Source organism: Eleginops maclovinus, chromosome 3 (assembly GCF_036324505.1).
Source record: "Eleginops maclovinus isolate JMC-PN-2008 ecotype Puerto Natales chromosome 3, JC_Emac_rtc_rv5, whole genome shotgun sequence".
In the NCBI taxonomy this organism is placed as follows: Eukaryota; Metazoa; Chordata; class Actinopteri; order Perciformes; family Eleginopidae; genus Eleginops; species Eleginops maclovinus.
Window position 1 is genome coordinate 20,697,034 of NC_086351.1, and position 17,289 is coordinate 20,714,322.

The window sequence follows — 17,289 nt, forward strand, 5'->3', positions numbered from 1 at the left end:
GCAGTGAAGCAAAACAATATGGTCAGATAATCAGAGCATCAGTGGTGCTGAGGAAGTGTCTGCATCTCTCCCAGATGAACTGAACACATTTTATGCACGCTTTGAGAGGCCCCCGGCTGTGGAGGCACAGAAGGCCCAGGATCCCTGCTCACTGGTTTTAACCAGTACAGATGTGTGTAGATCTCTGAAAAGGATCAACACACACAGGACTCCTGGACCTGATGGCATCCCTGGCCGTGCTCTCAAGGTGTGTGCAGTTCAGCTGGCAGATGTGTTCACAGACATTTTCAATAGGTCACTGCTCCAGTCTGTAGTCCCCACATGTTTTAAAGAGTCCATCATTGTCCCTGTCCCCAAAAAGACAAAACCCATCTGCCTCAATGACTACCGCCCAGTTGCACTCACCTCCATCATCATGAAGTGCTTTGAGCGGTTAGTCAAAACTTTTATCACCTCCTCCCTCCCTGACTCACTGGACCCCCTGCAGTTTGCCTACAGGGCAAACAGGTCCACGGATGAAGCCATCTCCCTCACCCTCCACACTGCCCTTTCCCTCCTGGACCAGAGGAACACTTATGTGAGAATGCTGTTCATTGACTACAGTTCAGCATTCAACACCATTGTGCCCTCCAAGCTCATCATTAAGCTCAGGGACCTCGGGCTCAACAGCGCCCTCTGTGACTGGATCCTGAGCTTCCTGACGGGCAGATCCCAGGCAGTGCGGATGGGGAACATCACATCCTCCACCTTGAGCCTCAACATCGGAGCCCCTCAGGGTTGTGTGCTCAGCCCTCTCCTCTACTCCCTGTTCATGCACGCCTGCGTGGCCACACACAGCTCCAACACCATCATCAAGTTTGCTGACAACACGACCGTCATCGGCCTGATCCCAGACGGCGAAGAGGCGGCGTACAGAGAGGAGGTCAGAGCCCTGACATCTTGGTGCCAGGAAAGCAACCTCCATCTCAACGTCAGCAAAACAAAGGAGCTGATTGTGGACTACAGGAAGAGGCAGAGAGAGGCACACACACCCATCACCATCGACGGGACTCCTGTGGAAAGAGTCAGCAGCTTCAGATTCCTCGGGTTAAACATCAGTGAGGACCTGACATGGACACATCACACCAGGGTCATATCCAAGATGGCTCGACGGCGGCTCTTCTTCCTCCGCAGGCTGCGGAAGTTCAACATGGACTCCAGGATACTCTGCAACTTCTACAGGTGCACCATCGAGAGTATCCTGACTGCTGAACTCCTGAGCTCTGTGAATGTCTACTCACATCTGTTTATAGTACACACACATATATATATATATATATATATATATATATATATTAATATATATATATATATATTATACACATCTGTTATACGTAATATATGCATCTGTCCATACCTCCTCATTCAACAGTGTAAAGTATTTAAATTACTGTACAGTGTATTTAAATACTTTCAATTTATTCCACATATGTCTATATTTCACATCCTTAAATCTTTATTGTTGTTATTGTAAATATTCTTCTCTCATTTTGCACTATTTTATTAATCTTATTATTGTATGTTGGAGCATGGGATATAAGATTTTCATATGCACAACATATACGTTGTATATGCTGTGCATATGACCTATAAAACCTTGAAACCTTGAATCCTGAACCTTAAAATAAAACTCAGATGGATGGAACTCCTCGTTGGGATTGCAGGTATAAAACAGTGTATGACTTATTGTGGAATGTCATAGAATGAAAAGCACAGGTGTTACTAATAACATTAACGATAGCACTGTTATAAACAAGAGACGCGGTAAGCCATCGTTAATTTTATTATTAACACCTGTGTTTACTGTGACTTGTAGTTCCCTTTGTGTTAATGAATATTTGAGTTGCAGGCTTTATCCTGGATTCTTTTCTGCTTTGCATTACATTATCTGCACAAAGTGGTAGGACGGAATGTTTCAGTGGCAGCGGTGGTAAGTTATTGAGCACATTTCTGATGGTTCTAAGAATATTGTTTTTACTGCAAGTGCAATTTCAAGCAGCCTGCGTATGTCATGTCATATTTTGTCATTCAAGATGGTAATATCCTTCTGCAGGTACAGTCTTTTCCAGAAATATTTAACATCAAAATTATATGAAAATACATTGTTAAATATTTAACCTTTTTATTTGTACTCTTTACAAAGAAGCAGGGGGTAGTAGTAGTAGTAGGCAGATTATGTCATTGTACAATTTAAAAAAGTAACCAGTGTTTCACAAAAAGCAATGATTATAGACAAATATGAATATAAATCTGTTTAGCAGAACTTTTAATTTAAATTTCAAATTAAAAAACCCATGTAGAAACGAATTTTGGAGTATATTGTATATAATGTATCACTCATGGGTGATTTTTATTTTATAATGTTTGATAATGAGGTTTTTTTTTTTAATAAGACTTTTATGCTTTTGATTAATGATCCCAAACGTTATTGTTATGATACTATTCATACAAAGTAGAAAGTGCCTTCGAGTGAGGGATGATAGATGGAATTAAACACTGAAAAATGCCATAATTAATGGTAACGAGAATATAAAATGCTTCAAAATAAGATTAGAAAAAACATTATTAATAAAAAAAATAGGATGAAAAAAATCCAACAAAGGAAACAAAAATAGGCTTTCAAATACAGAACTCTTACTTGCAACTTAGTATTTGACACCATTACCAAACCAAACGGTATAAAGACTACCACTACTATTCAAGCACAAATAATTGTCCTGCATATCAGGACCATGGACAGTGACGAAGGCATCTTCTCATTCTGACTGGCTCTAGTTTTACATTATTTACAAATAATAATGTAACCTGAGGCCGCACGCTTCATATGACCTTCATATAGCATGATGAGAAACCAAGCTTGGCTGTAGAGTAGCTGTATTAACCCTTCGTGTCCTCTCCCATCCACAACTTCCATCCAGCTCTCGTCTCCTCCCAGCTCTCGCGATAACAGAGGCAGCAGCGGGGTTGGTAATACTGCGTCACCTGACACAGAAAAGTGGGCGGGGTGATGAGAAATAAAAAAATTAAATAAACAGGAGGATGCACATCCACTCGGAACACCGCCATCCAACTACCCGGGCTTAAAGCGCACATCGCCGGGACTGAAGGTGGGCCGCAGCAGAGAGGAAGCACGGGAGGAGGAGACGGGTAAACAGCTGCACTGGATGCTGGGGGGATGATGATGATGCTGCCATCCAGGACCTGATGTTCTCCAACACTCCCTGCTGAAACACAAGGACTGTCGGGCTGCTGGTGGAGGGGATTATCCAGGAGGCTGGAGGAAGCAAGCAGGGAGGGGGGAGGCAGCGACCCACATCATCCGGAGAGGAGCGTATTGTCAGGCCGACATCTAACACGGAACAGTAAAAAACTGAAGGAAAAGCCTAGAACTAACACCTGGATGTAGGTTTTTGCAGATGCCTTTATTTTGAAAGGATCTCGATCTCCAGGGTAGAAAAGTCCAGAAACGCGTTCAGATCCAACACAATCAGCCACTATTGTTATGCAACTGAAATAATTTCCATTTGTATTGAAAGTGTCCTGCTATTTCTCTTCTAAAGCTGTGTGCCTGTGGTGCTCTCGAGGGCAGCTGGGATTACTGTCACCGGGGTCGTTCATTTCGGTGTGTGTGTGTGGGGGGGGTAGGACCGTAGTGGCCGCTCTATAGTCGAGGTTTGGACTCCACGGAGAGAGAAGATGTCGGGGCAGACTCTAACGGACCGCATCGCCGCGGCGCAGGCCAGCCTTACCGGATCCGAGGTGGCCCGGGCCGTGTGTAAAGCCACCACACATGAACAGACCGCTCCAAAGAAGAAGCACCTGGAATGTGAGTCATATATTCATCTATATATCTATACATTTACACATCCATACATCTATATGTATCTATCTATATATCTATATTTGTCCTTATCTATGTGTCCTCTCGACCCTCCATCAATCTTCCTCATGAACAACTAGGCCACGCACCAACACCACAATTGTTGCCACCCCCTATCCATTCCTCCAGTGTGTGTTAATGTGCTTGGGGGGGGTGCATCAACGCCAGTATGTGCTCACATTTACCTCCATACTGTACACACACTACCATTATGCTTTAATTGAACAAACCAAACCTATTATCTACTTACAGCACGGGTTTCTTCCCCCATTGTGCTGGCAGATGAGCTCCAGAAGGAAGCCACAAAGCGTTAAACCAGGCACTTACTGCCTGGAGACCGGCTCCCTCTATATTGCTCCAGTGCTGATAAATGCATTATTGAAAAGTAGTGTTGGTATTACTAAACACACACAAGCCTTTGCTTGGGTCCCTTATGAGAGTGCAGAAAGGTGTGTGGCACTGCAGCATACATCACTGCCTGTTTTTTTGGTGCAATTTGTTGAATTGTTGGCATGGTACAAACAAGGGAGGGAAAGGATGGAGGTAGGGTGCCAATTCAATTTCAAACGCTGACTGAATGTGGAGAAGCCAAGCCTATAAGCATTTAGAAAAGGCTTAATGCAGCACAAACTGTAACATGCAGCAAATTTGAGAGCAGTTCTCAACCATCCCCAGTGAGCGTCCATACGATACATTTTAAAATGAAAAATAATGATGAACACACCCACAAATGATACTACAGTGGACTTAAGGAAAGTGATGTTTAGAAAGGTGTCACTGTCTGGGTGCTAGAAAGTTTTGCTCTTCATACACAAACGTATGTTTTCATTCCCATGAATATCTAAGTCGTGTTGCACCGGAACTGAAATTGGATATCTGTCCCATACTAACTCAAATAGCTGGATCAGATATAGGGGATAATGGGCCAGTCATATCTATAACCTATTTGACAGAGTTAGGAAAGCTTTGTTTAAGTCTAGTTTCTCTTCCACATAATGAGTGATAGAGCTGTATTCGTCCCGTGTATTAGCTGATGAAAGCCCAGATATTGGAAAGGTAGGGATTGTGAATCCCTATTTGATTTTACAATCAAGTGTATCTTGTAGTTTCTCCAAACTGTAGTGTGGCCCTTGGCCCATTCTACTCTATTTCACCAATTTTCATGAAAGCCAGTTCAGTAATTTGAGAAGGTAAGAAATATGTATTTGGCTGTTAGAAGTTAGAAACGCAGTAAGAAGTGATCGTGCATTAACATCTCGGCAGATGAAGACAAATATTTTAGTACATTGATATACCTTAATTAACTGTGACAAACAATTGAATGGATTTGAATGACAACACTCAAGGGACTAGTATTAAAGAGTAGCAGGGGCAAATTGATTGATGGGCCATAAAAGAATAAACTGATTAGAGAAACTTTGGCCTTAAAAAATCATATGCACAATGTACACATTTATGTCATTATATTAACCACAGGTTGGTGTAGAGATGACTTATTAACACCAGACATGCACTGTTGCACCACATATGAGCCATTCCAGAGTTAGCCATTCATCATGTCCTCAGTATAAAATCTGAAGAAATGGCCCAAGATGACAAAATCAAACCCAGCGGAGAAATCGATCCTCCTATCTGTTCGTGTCCAGACTGAAAAATGAAAATGAAAGATTAACTGCATTGGATCATAGCAGAGGAAAGTTGGCCAAGGTTTGTGTCAGCACTTTGTTGTGGTGAATACAGAGGAAGCACTGCCCTCCACTTTTGGCTCTCTCAGTCACCTACAAAAAACTCTTAAGAGAAGACAGACACACAGAGCTACCTCTTAATAATGGATTGTTGAATCCATGAGAGAAAACAGTTATTTCTTTATGTCCCAAGGTTTTGCTTCTTCAGCCTTGCTTGGTCTGATATGACTAGTAGCTTATAGTGGCTAATGATAGCAAACGTTTAAACAGCCAGCTGTTTAGTTGAGATTAATAATTCAGTTTGTTGTTTTTTTGGTTTAGTTACTGTTGCACATATCATCTACATTTTCTTGGTTAACAGAAGGCAAATGCATTCCCGTTATCCTGTAATTGCCCCTTGTGGCCATAGTGGTCACTGTTTAGTAAAAGTAAGGACAACTTAATTTTATACAAACACTTTCGGTTGATGCAGAATACAGGTTTGTTTGATTACTTAAATAAACTATTTTATAAGTAAAGGGCTTATTTGAAAGGTGAATTAATGCAACAATGGTAGATATGCCTCGGGATATTTTCTGACATTATATGTCATTTTATCCGCAAATGACATTTACCCAATGTGCTGCTTTAGGCAACTGAAGTTCATCGGTTTTTACAACTAGGAGGAATATTTATCTAGAATTTTAGAGAAACCTGTTGCTGAACAACAAAGTCACAGTGCTCTACACAAAAGTCTCTTTATGCACTATTCATTACATTATTCATTACATCAATCTTCATAACAATAATTGTATTTTTGTGAAATGTCGTTTGAAGTCCATCTTAATAAAACTGTGTTTCAGTACATCATATTTTACTTTTCCAAACCACCAGCATCTTAATTCATCTTGGTAATTAGCCCCTCATTCCGCTTCAAAGATCTTCCCGTCATGCTAATGATTCATTTCTGCTGTTTGCACACGGTCACATGTATTTAGCATGTTTTGCTCATGTATATTCTGACTCCTATCAAAATAGATGCTCATATTTTAATTATATTAAGATGATGGAAAGATATTATTGATTGCAATCATTTTTTTGCCCGTATTTTCTGGGTAACTATAAGCTAAAGAGAGCTGCTACTTACATATGTGCTGAATTGTGAAAGTAAAAGATTAATTATCATGCTTATTCTTGTCATCCTCCAATTGAGCTCCAGCGTTGGGTTGCGACGTCCATTAAATAATGTAGTCGGTCAATCTGATCAGCATCATCAAAGCAATATAATGCAATACATTTCCAAAAAGTACAACTCTAGGAGGATTAACAAGGTCTTCTATTATCTTAGTCTTAAATCCTGGCAGGTCTTGACAGAACCTGTCCATAGTCTATAACTAATCCTTTATGGATTGTTCCACTTACGGCCAAATGTGTATTGGTCTGTTGCTCAGCTGATCATCCAGAAAGCAGCAGAGCAATAAGCTTCTCATGCTGTGACCTCAAAGCCTCGACAGAGATGGTGAAAACCCGAGAAGCTTTTAGACCGAATTAGGTCCTTCCTCTTCCAAATGCACCACAACAATTTTCTAGCCGTATATGTCTGTTTGCAGGCAGCTTGGTTTCTTTGTTTTATACCCTAAAACTAACCTATAGGGTTGAGATCCATTAACATTTGAGCCGGTACCTTAAATTCAGTAAATGTTGTATTTGTATGTATCCAACACTGTTCATTTTCTTTAATACATGTGTTTGACCAGGCCTTTCTCTACCTAATAGTACTGATGTCATTTGTTTGGTAAGTTTTAAAAGAGCTGAGTTTGGAACCCTACTACCTAACCCTACTAACCTATAATTGTAAAGCAGATTGAGACCTTTCCATTAAGGGTCCGTATTATGCTTTTCCCCCTTTCGTGTAGTGTGTTCTATAGTTTTTTGCGCATTTAAATGATCTGCAAAGGCTAAAATCCCAAAGTTCCATCCAGAGGGAGTTTCTCTCCCACACACTCCTCTCCCCCACCCCCCCATCTGAAACATCTGCAAAATACAAATATGAACCTGAAACTGAACATATAGGGCTCCTTTAAAGTAAAAAATAGTGGTCTTACTTTATGATTTGTGTCTTCAGGCCACAAATTGTGAATACGATGAACAAGAAAAGGCTACAAGAAAAAAGGAACCCTAATATCTGCACAATAGTACGTATGTGTCTCTAGGGCACACATTTCCTGTTTATGTTAGGAGCCTGACAGATGACAGCGATACGGATCAGAAGTCCTCCAAAATCTAAAAAGATTAGAGCTCAGGCAGCAGCACAGATTGCCTGACACCCCACACGGCCCGAGTGTCTTACAGAAGGCTCTCGATAGCTTAGTGGCTGCTTGTGTGTGCCTCTGTGTGCATGCACGAGTCGCGCTTGTATGCCACATGTCGTTGGCAGCATCCCAGAAAAAGAAGGAAGGAGGATGCAACTGAGTGGTTGTTTTGTGGACATAAGTAGGGATGCAGAGAAAGAGGTGCAGCTGTGAGTCAGGAGGATAATGACTGGGAGCAAAGACGATCATTGCCTAGAATATCTGCCGTTTTTGTCAGTGACACAAAATCCTGAAGCTACAATAAAAGGAAGCGTGTAAAGATGGCATCACTAGCAGTGTGCATGAGGATGAGTATGCAAATGATACATTTTTGCAGCAAAAGGCAGTCACTGATATCCTGTATACATTTATTAATGCAATAATAATTGTGTTAATTGAAATATTAAAAGACACTTTACTTCAACAATGAACAAGCAAAAGACATGCATCTTCTATGGTTTTGTGACAACTACTAACTAAATATGAAACTCACTTGACATTCGTTGTTAGAAGAATTCTGCGGTTTAGGAGTTTTCATCAGCAGATAAAAATATTGTAAAAGATATTGATACTTGTCACCCATATTTGAAGTGGCTCAAGGGTTAATTTCATCAGTTGTACTTTAAGCTAACAAAGCTAAACACCAAATTGGATGAGATGAGAGCAGCATTTACACCTCACTTTTTATACTAGCCTTCTTAATCTTCTGACCTGCAACACTCTCGTCAGGGCTGTGTTTAGGACACTGCAGTGTCTCTGTCTATTTGCATTGATTGGACTAGATAACACAATATCTGGCAACTGCTTCAATTAAGTTTTCAATTATAAGCCTGGCACACTCTTTTTCTACATCATTCTGCGGCTGCAGGACATTGAAACTTGGCTTACCTTGATAACCCAAAACAGCTGCTGCCAAAGAATTACTTCAATCAATGGGCCCATTTATTTTATACATCCACCATGAGGCAAGTGAATGTGCGACAGGCACTTTTTCTTCTCAGTGTGAACCCAAAGGCCCTGAAGATGGATCAGAAGACATGCAGGGTATCTGTGGCCCACAGGGTAACAGGAAGAGATTAAGTGTAACAGGGTCTGCAAAATGAAGATGGCCTTGGTCCCCAAATACAGGCTCTGCCCTTCTCCTGTTTCTGCTAGCCTCTCTATCTACTGCTGCTAGTGTCACCCCAACCTCGTAATCCTTCTGCTGTTGTTACCAGGTTTTTTTAACACATGGGATTATACTCTGCTCAAAGCTAATGCAGGATCCATGGACCTGCTGGGTGTGTGTGTGTGTGTGTGTGTGTGTGTGTGTGTGTGTGTGTGTGTGTGTGTGTGTGTGTGTGTGTGTGTGTGTGTGTGTGTGTGTGTGTGTGTGTGTGTGTGTGTGTGTGTGTGTGTGTGTGTGTGTGTGTGTGTGTGTGTGTGTGTGTGTGATGGGGGAGACAGAAGGGTAAGCAGTTAGAAAACATAAACAGCATGCTGAGTCCCCTTTCGCTGCGAAGGTGCTATTGCCACAACATGAGTCACAATCAATGTGTTGCCACATTTGAGAGAAAGACTGTCGCCCTGAAACGGGGGAAGGGGTTGTAAAGTCTCATGTTTGTTAGCGCGTGTTCAAGCTATTTTCAATCTGATGTTTTAATTATCTGACATGCTGTAATACCCTACACATGCACAGTTTGTACTTCAAGGGCATTACAATGAGTGTAGTAAATCCAGTTAAGGCAAGATGTACTTATGGTAGTTATAAAAGCTTAACATTTTACTGCTTTGTTTAAAGGTATAGCTTGCTTTTTGCATGTTATTTAACTTCCAATTCTTACAGTCATCAAAATGAGCCACCATATAAGGATGCACAGTTTTAAATATGTACATCTTGAATTTTAAAAAAAGTACTTGGTTTAAGCCACATACAGTACTACTTGTGTTAGTGTAAGAAAAAGATCATTGTTAGGGCTAAAATTATGTTCAGGTGAGGTTGAATTCATTTGTAGAGCAAAGGTTGCAAAGTCCATAGGGACTTGGCTTGGGAACAGGAAGGTCACCGGTTCAAGTCCTCGAAAGACCAAGTACTACCGAGGTGTCCCTGAGCAAGGCACTGTTCCGTATACTGCTCCCTGGGCGCTGAACATAATGGCAGCCCACTACTAACACTATGATGGGTCAAATGCAGAGTGTAAATTTGCCCTCTTCTTGTGTACATAAGTTCAGTAGTCAACATAAACTATTACACACAGGTCCGTTCTGAAAGCACTCGTCGTAACCTGCCACGTTTCTCTTCTAACTCTGCAGCAATAACATGGATATTTGAACCCTTGTAAAGGAGTGCCTTAACGTTGTAGTAGCTGTTGCCACTGGAAAAAGCTATAAAATAAATACCTGTTCTAGCAGTCTGGGATTATTAAGGTTCATAGCCTCTCTTTTGTCAGCTATTTGCCCGTAAGATTGTGTTTTTGCTTCAGGTATCAACCAGACAGAAATTTATAAAGGATGCCATGTCTCCTGGCAACAGTAGCTGAAGCACTCGTGTCCATGGACTGTCAGTCAAATTCTGTGCCAGGAAAGCTGTCTTCACTCCCAGCGTGCATCAAACATTGAAGTTAAAAATTCAGTATTCATATTTTTTGTCATGCCTGAAAATGTCAGTGTGGATATATTCATTGGGACGGCTGCTAGTTCTTTTTTATGCTGCTTCACAGTTACAGTCCTTTGTGTTGGGACTAGTTTCCAGGGGTTTAACATGCAGCAGTGTGACATCTCCAACACATATATGACATGTTTCTGTTGTCAGAGCAAAGTGATTTAAATATTAAAAAATGTTTAGGAATTTATAAATGACACAGGCCTATGACTTGCTAAGGTGTAAACATGGAGCATCTACCATTGAGTCTTGTGTACGAACGGCAATTATGACAATTCTCTCCGGAGGTTTGGTTCTAAAAGATCATTTTATTCAATTTGAGCAAAAAGTCAGAATCACATCACTGAGATGTATTGTGTGTCTTCTTTGGTGTTGAGTCATTCTAAATATTTCACCAAATCTTACGAAACTAACCTTAACTTCCCTCGAATAATAGAGACAAACATGTGGCACAGTTAACTATGACTCATTATTCTCTACAAGGAGGAAAAGTATCCTCCAGCATCTTCCAGACTTGCTTTTCAGTTAATTGGTACTCGTATGTTTTCACTTTTGCCTCGCCCACTCTATCTTTCACCCGCCACCACCAGTCCTACCCATGTTTCTCTTTTATTCTTAGTACTTTATAACAATTATGTGCTATGCTTGCCTAATGGCCAGTTGCAGTGAACAGAGGAATGTGAAAGGAGGTTGGTGAGAGCGCTCAGCATGAACTGCAGTGCTGATCTCACAGCGGGCGCTGCGAACACCCCAGAATGCCTCTCTTATGTCAAACACTGTGTGGGAGGAGGACTGTCTTACCAACAGTGTGTGTCCAGATTAATGAGCTGTGACCAAGATCCCCTATCTGCTATCAGACCATTATCTGCTTCAAATCAGAGCATCTAATTCACATGGATTTCTCTTTTCCAAATACCTCCCACCTCTTGCCATGCCTCTCAGTATTCTTTCTGATATTTTTGGAGGTCGAAATGCCCTTGACACTGCTACTCTGAGGATGAAAACATTAATATTACAGTAGAGTTCAATCTCTGGGGGGATTTTTAGTACTAAAATGGCCTAAATGTACATGCTGAGTATTTCCATTCCCAGAATAAATTATACATTAATAGTCTCTTGTCTTGGCATGCAGGTAAACAGCTGAGCAGCCTTGCAAGCAGCTCAAATATTAAAAGGCCATGTCTACACCCTTGCTCCATATGAATAATGCACAGGGCTCGGGTTTCCTTCTGTTTTGTTATTACTTTGTCAGAGTTCTGCCTCAGGTCCTGAATTTGCAAAAAAATGTTCTCCAAAGTTTGAAAAGTTTCTCCATTAAGGAATAATCATCCCCTTGACCAAGACAGTCAATCAGGTATTGCTCTCCAATCTCCGACCAACTGGCTGTTCTTCAAATTCATCGGGTTTCCTCCTCCGATAAAGGCTCAAACATGTAAGGTTGGATGCCAATAGCCTCCATGGTTCATGGCAGCCATGGATTGCTCCTTGTAACCCAGCGAATCAGAGCAGAGCTCGTCCTAATTATTTAAATGAGCCCCAAATAAGGCAATTCAGCTTGTTTCATTCGAGGACCAAATCATAGGATTGTAAATGGGCCTGTAAAACCGCATCTGGACATTTTTTGGATCAACCAAAGTTATATACCTTCTTTGTAGACATCAGAGAACAATTTAAAATACCAGATAGATGCTTTCTATGGCACCTTTAAGCAAAAGGTTTCAAAGAAAAGAAAGTGTGTTAACTACAGAAACAACCTTGTCATCATCACACACATGTCACAGCATTGCTAGCACAGTTTTAAAATGTCTGTTTTAGTTTTCTGAAGCTTTGTAGAAAGATACTCTTCTGATCGCATGCTAACACAAGTGGCTAGCTGAACATTCCAACAAAACAAGCTAACACATGGCCACAGGAAGCGAAACCGACCATGCTTTGTTCGTTGTTTAGTCTTTAGGCTACTGTTCACTAAAGAGCAGGCTTTCAGGCAGCATTTGGGCTGCTACCATGCTAACACACTGCTGTTAGCTGAACAAGCTACTGTTATTTACTGTCAAGCCACTAGTAGGCTACTAGCCGCAGACTACTGTAGCTATGATGTTGGCTTTTTGCCTGACCCCTGTTGAGTTTATCTAAAACTTGAGCTGGCTAAACTAAGCTGCTTTAATATGAGAAAAAGCTAGCAAACTAATAAGTTAAAATCATGTTCTCACAGCTAATCATTTTGAAAATGTTACAGTATGTTTTTGTAGTTCTGTAGCCTAAAACTTACAGCACACTCAAGCTGGTTAATGAATCTCCTACTGGATTTTGTATTATATGGTAATGAAGGGTGGAAGGGTACAAAATAATGTTTCGCCTGCCTTCAAAAATAATGTAAGATAAAGAGCTATAACTTGCTCACTAAATAATTGCTGTGAATTTGCAAGTGTGAAGCTTTAAAATGACTATAAAATCCACGTTGGCATTTATCCTGAAATATTTACCAAGTTTTAGTTTGTGGTTTGCAGCCTATACATACCAAGTATTCTGTAGTGCATTTTTGCTTTGCCAATTGCTTTCAGTTGACCTCACGCTCATAGCTTTCACATAACTTACATTTATTCATGTGTTTGTAAAATTAAAAGAAGTAAATATGTCAGTGCATCAACAGCAAACAAAATCCAGTGAAATGTCACTGAAAGCTAAAGCATCTTAGTAAAAACTGCGCTGCTATCTGCATCCACCAGCAGCCGAGCAGCATAATGTGGCACGCTGGCTTTCTACTCAGATGTCACTTCCATCCTCCACAGTGCCTGTTTCCCATTGGCTTCCTCTTTGTTTTGCTGCCACACAGCATTGGTACGCTGAGCCACTGAACTATCTGGGTATTTTTTTCCCTTCCCCCTGTATGTTGCTTGAGGGTGAGAGGAGCTAAAAATAAACTGAGCTCTCATGGTCCGTTCATGTGTAGCTCAACAAGGCATCATGCAGCGTGGCTTGTACTGCACTGAAAGTGTAGTGAATACATTGATACTCCTGTTTACGAGTCAACTATTCAACAATCTTAAATATATGATGAAAGATTAACAATTTGAACATGTAAAATGACATTAATGCTCAGCATAAGAGGTAGCCTATGTGAAGACATGAGAATGAATTTGAGTCAGTGCTGAATCTTTCCGCTTTGTGAAGGCTGGTATGACTCACATATGATACATCTGGCTTTGTATGGACGACTCCTATCAGTTTGCTGCCGTGGGAACTTGCACTTGAATATAATTTCAAAGGAATGTACCAGCATCCTTGAATCAACTGCACATATGAGAACTTGTTGCCTAGGAAACCACCTTGGCATGTCCCCTTGGTACATTTGTAGACAAATGTAAGAAGATGTTGCAAGTGTGACGTGCAAGTGTGCGTCTGTGCGAGGTCTGTCCTACGGTGCAATCATTCGGCAGTTTGTTTTCCGTTTCCCTCACACACATGCAGCTCTGATATCACTGACAGTTACTGATATGTTAAATGGTGCCATTTAAAATCAGAGTCCTGGCAGCTGTGTATTGGGTATTGCAGATGCTGCAGGGCTTCCTGATATAGTATTCAGTGACAGTTATCTGACTCTGTGTGGGTCAATAGAGCACATGAGTCCAAAGTGTAAAAGTAGAAGATCTTGATCAATACAAGCCCATTGGTTCACCTGCTAAAGGGATACCTTTGCAAGAGTGTATATCTGGACATATTCAATATTTTTTTATTGATAATGACCCCATAAATAAAATGAAAAGTGAGAAGAATGCACTACGCCATGTTCATCCCTGTTCTCCTCGGAAACATGTTTTGTGTTGATTCTGGTTATTTGTGCAGCCAAATTAATCTGCTTTATCCAAATGAATAGATGCTTATTGAATATCTTTCATCACGCCCACATCGTTGTTGTTGTTGTTTTATCTTTTTATTATAATCAGTAAATCTGGAAAAAGATCATAAAGCAAGTGTGAATCTGTGTCACTAAAGAACTGTCTGTGTAGCTTCAGTCTGACACTGCGCATGCTTTACCTCTCCTAATCTAAAAGCAATCAAAAACACATTTAAAAGCCATTAAGGTGCATTGAGTGACCTTTATTACAATAAACATAACTATATTATTTTATTCATTGCTGTTCAGAAATGAGAAAGGCTAATAAAGAAGGAAGCATATTACTTAGCCCCATTGGCCATTTGTATTGGTGTGAATGAATGTGTCACTTGCATGCAACTCTTTCATGTGTTTTTAGAAAGAAACACGCTATTATGAGCTGTGGCCAAACAGGGACATATTTTTTTAAGGGATCAGTTCTTTGTGTGTCCCCAGGGTTAGCTTTTTTGCATGGTACAATGTCATTTTGGGAGAATTTTACCAGACATCTTATGCATAACAGATGAGCCTGCATATTGTGCATACATTTGTTTTGCCTTTTTAAAACAAGAGAGCTGAGTCTGACTCATCCGTGGCTGCATTCTCAAGAGTTTAGCATGAGCTCTGTTTGCGTGTATGTGGCCTGCGTGTTAGCATATGTGCCTGTGAACGTGTGCTGAAGACAGGTACCTTTCTCTCATGTTTTTTTCCTCCCTCTCATTTTACAACTGCACGCCCAGGGTTAGCTCTTTGTAGAGGATGTGACATGGATGTGACATGGATGTGGCATGGTGTCCTCTCTTTGCTCGCTGTGCTGCACAAATGACGGATCAGGTGCTGTCTCTGTAAATTAGAGCAGAGAAGAATGTGTCTTTGTAACATAGCAAAATAAATGTGTAGAGGCTCTTGTAATCCGCATATCACGAATAACCTAGTGTAACAGCTAATAATCCCCAGCTTTGATTGAAAGACATGTTTGTATGCTGAGAGACATGTCATTCAAGGACAGTGCAGGAGACTGCGTCATGATGGCCAACAAATTCTCACACCCAACTCAGAAAATAGGTCAGATATGTCGGCCTGCACTTTCAACTACGACACTCTACATCAGTGGTGTCAAAACAGTTTTTACTGAGGGCCAAATAAGGCAAAATAACAGGGGTGTATTTAAAGCTTGCTATACAAATAAGTAATTGGGCTTTTTCTATTTATATTTTTTAGAAAGTGTTTTCAACTTGAATTTGCTGAATTTATTTGAAAAATGGGCTTATTAATACATACACGATCTAATATATTTTTACATATTAAGAAGTACATTAAAAGACAAGCACAAGTTTCATGTGTGGGCCCTATTACATTAACCGTTATTATTTCCTGAGGGCAAATTAAAGATGGACCAAGGGCCGCAGTTGGCCCCAGGCCCACATGTCAACATTTTCTTCAACAATTAACCGGGAACTTTAGGGGAAATGTTCAGATTGTAACATAAGTTAAGTATGTTACAAAGCATGTTTCCTATGTAACCTAAGCTATGTACATTGCAAAAAAGGGTACATATGCAATGTAATTAGGTATGTTACTTACCTGTTACATTTGCAACCTGACTTAATCTAAGGGACCTTGAATGCATTTTTGGATGCAGTCTCTTTATAAATACAGTACATTTGACTTGATTAGCTCATGGAAACTTACATTATAAAGCAGAGCAACATTTACTGTATATTGTTTAGTGACACAAAAGACCACAAGCAATTATTTTCCAAAACACTTCCAACCTAAGCTACGTTACGGAACATGTTCCTTACGAGAAGTATGTTACGAATTACATTATGTACGCAATGTTAAGTATATTATCCAACACGTTATAACATGACATAAGTTATGTTCCCTAACTTACATACATAATATAAAACAAGCCAGCATTGACTTTGGTTTCACACTAGCTCTTTTCTTGGGTAAAAGTCCAGTGTTTTCCTCAATGCTACGTTACTTGACTTCCTCTTTTACTCCCACAATGATAATGTAATCAGGAGCTTGCACATGGGGCCATTATGGGCGGTGGTTGCGAAGTCTGTAGGGAACCGGAAGGTCAACGTTTCAAGTCCCTGAAAGACCAAGTGCTACGAGGTGTCCCTGAGCAATGAATTGTTCCCTACACTGCTCGCCAGGCGCCGCACATAGGCAGCCTACTGCTCCGAACACTAAGATGGATCAAATGCAGAATGTACATTTCCCTCTGTGGGACGATTAAGGGTTCCTTCTACTTCTTGACCAAGCTTTAATTTTTCTTTTTTTTGCAGTGTGCGTGTGCATGTGTGATATTGCTGTAGGTAAAAGTATTTTTGAAGTTCCTTCAGGTTTATGAAAAATCAATCATAAATCAATGGAATATTATTTTAGAAATGTTGTTAGTCTTTAAGATTGCTTGAATTGTTTGTATGTAAAATGTGTAATTCACTATGTGTTAGTCTGGCAGGGAAGTAATAACATATTCAGGATTCAATTTGCTGTACGCTGCAACATGCAGGATATGGAATATGTATCCAAGTATGCCAGTAATTGATATTCAGCGTGACTATCTGTGTGCGCTAGCGCTTGAGATGGGCCACATATCGAGCTGCCTCACTTTCTTACTCACACTCACACATGAATAATTGAAAAGGAAGGTGTGTGTGTGTGTGTGTGTGTGTGTGTGTGGGGGGAGACGGTGAGTCAGGAGTTCATGCTGAATTGTTGTTCAGCATCTCAATCAGAGCGAAGACTCTCAGCCACTTTCTCTGTCCGCAGGAGTCTTTTCTGCTGCATGCTTGAATATTTCCCAAGACATCTTCCAGCACATT

General features: G+C 40.6%; 1 protein-coding gene across 5 annotated transcripts in view; it reads left to right on the top strand.

Annotated features, from left to right (window-relative positions):
* Positions 1 to 3,077: 3,077 nt before the first annotated feature.
* Positions 3,078 to 17,289, top strand: part of snap91a (synaptosome associated protein 91a) — a 43,923-nt gene continuing 29,711 nt past the window's right edge. For all 5 annotated transcript variants that reach the window (XM_063879513.1, XM_063879515.1, XM_063879517.1 and 2 more), the window contains exon 1: positions 3,078 to 3,865. In XM_063879513.1, the coding sequence (XP_063735583.1) occupies positions 3,736 to 3,865 (130 nt within the window). In that variant the 5' untranslated portion in view covers positions 3,078 to 3,735. The remainder of the gene's footprint in view (positions 3,866 to 17,289) is intronic.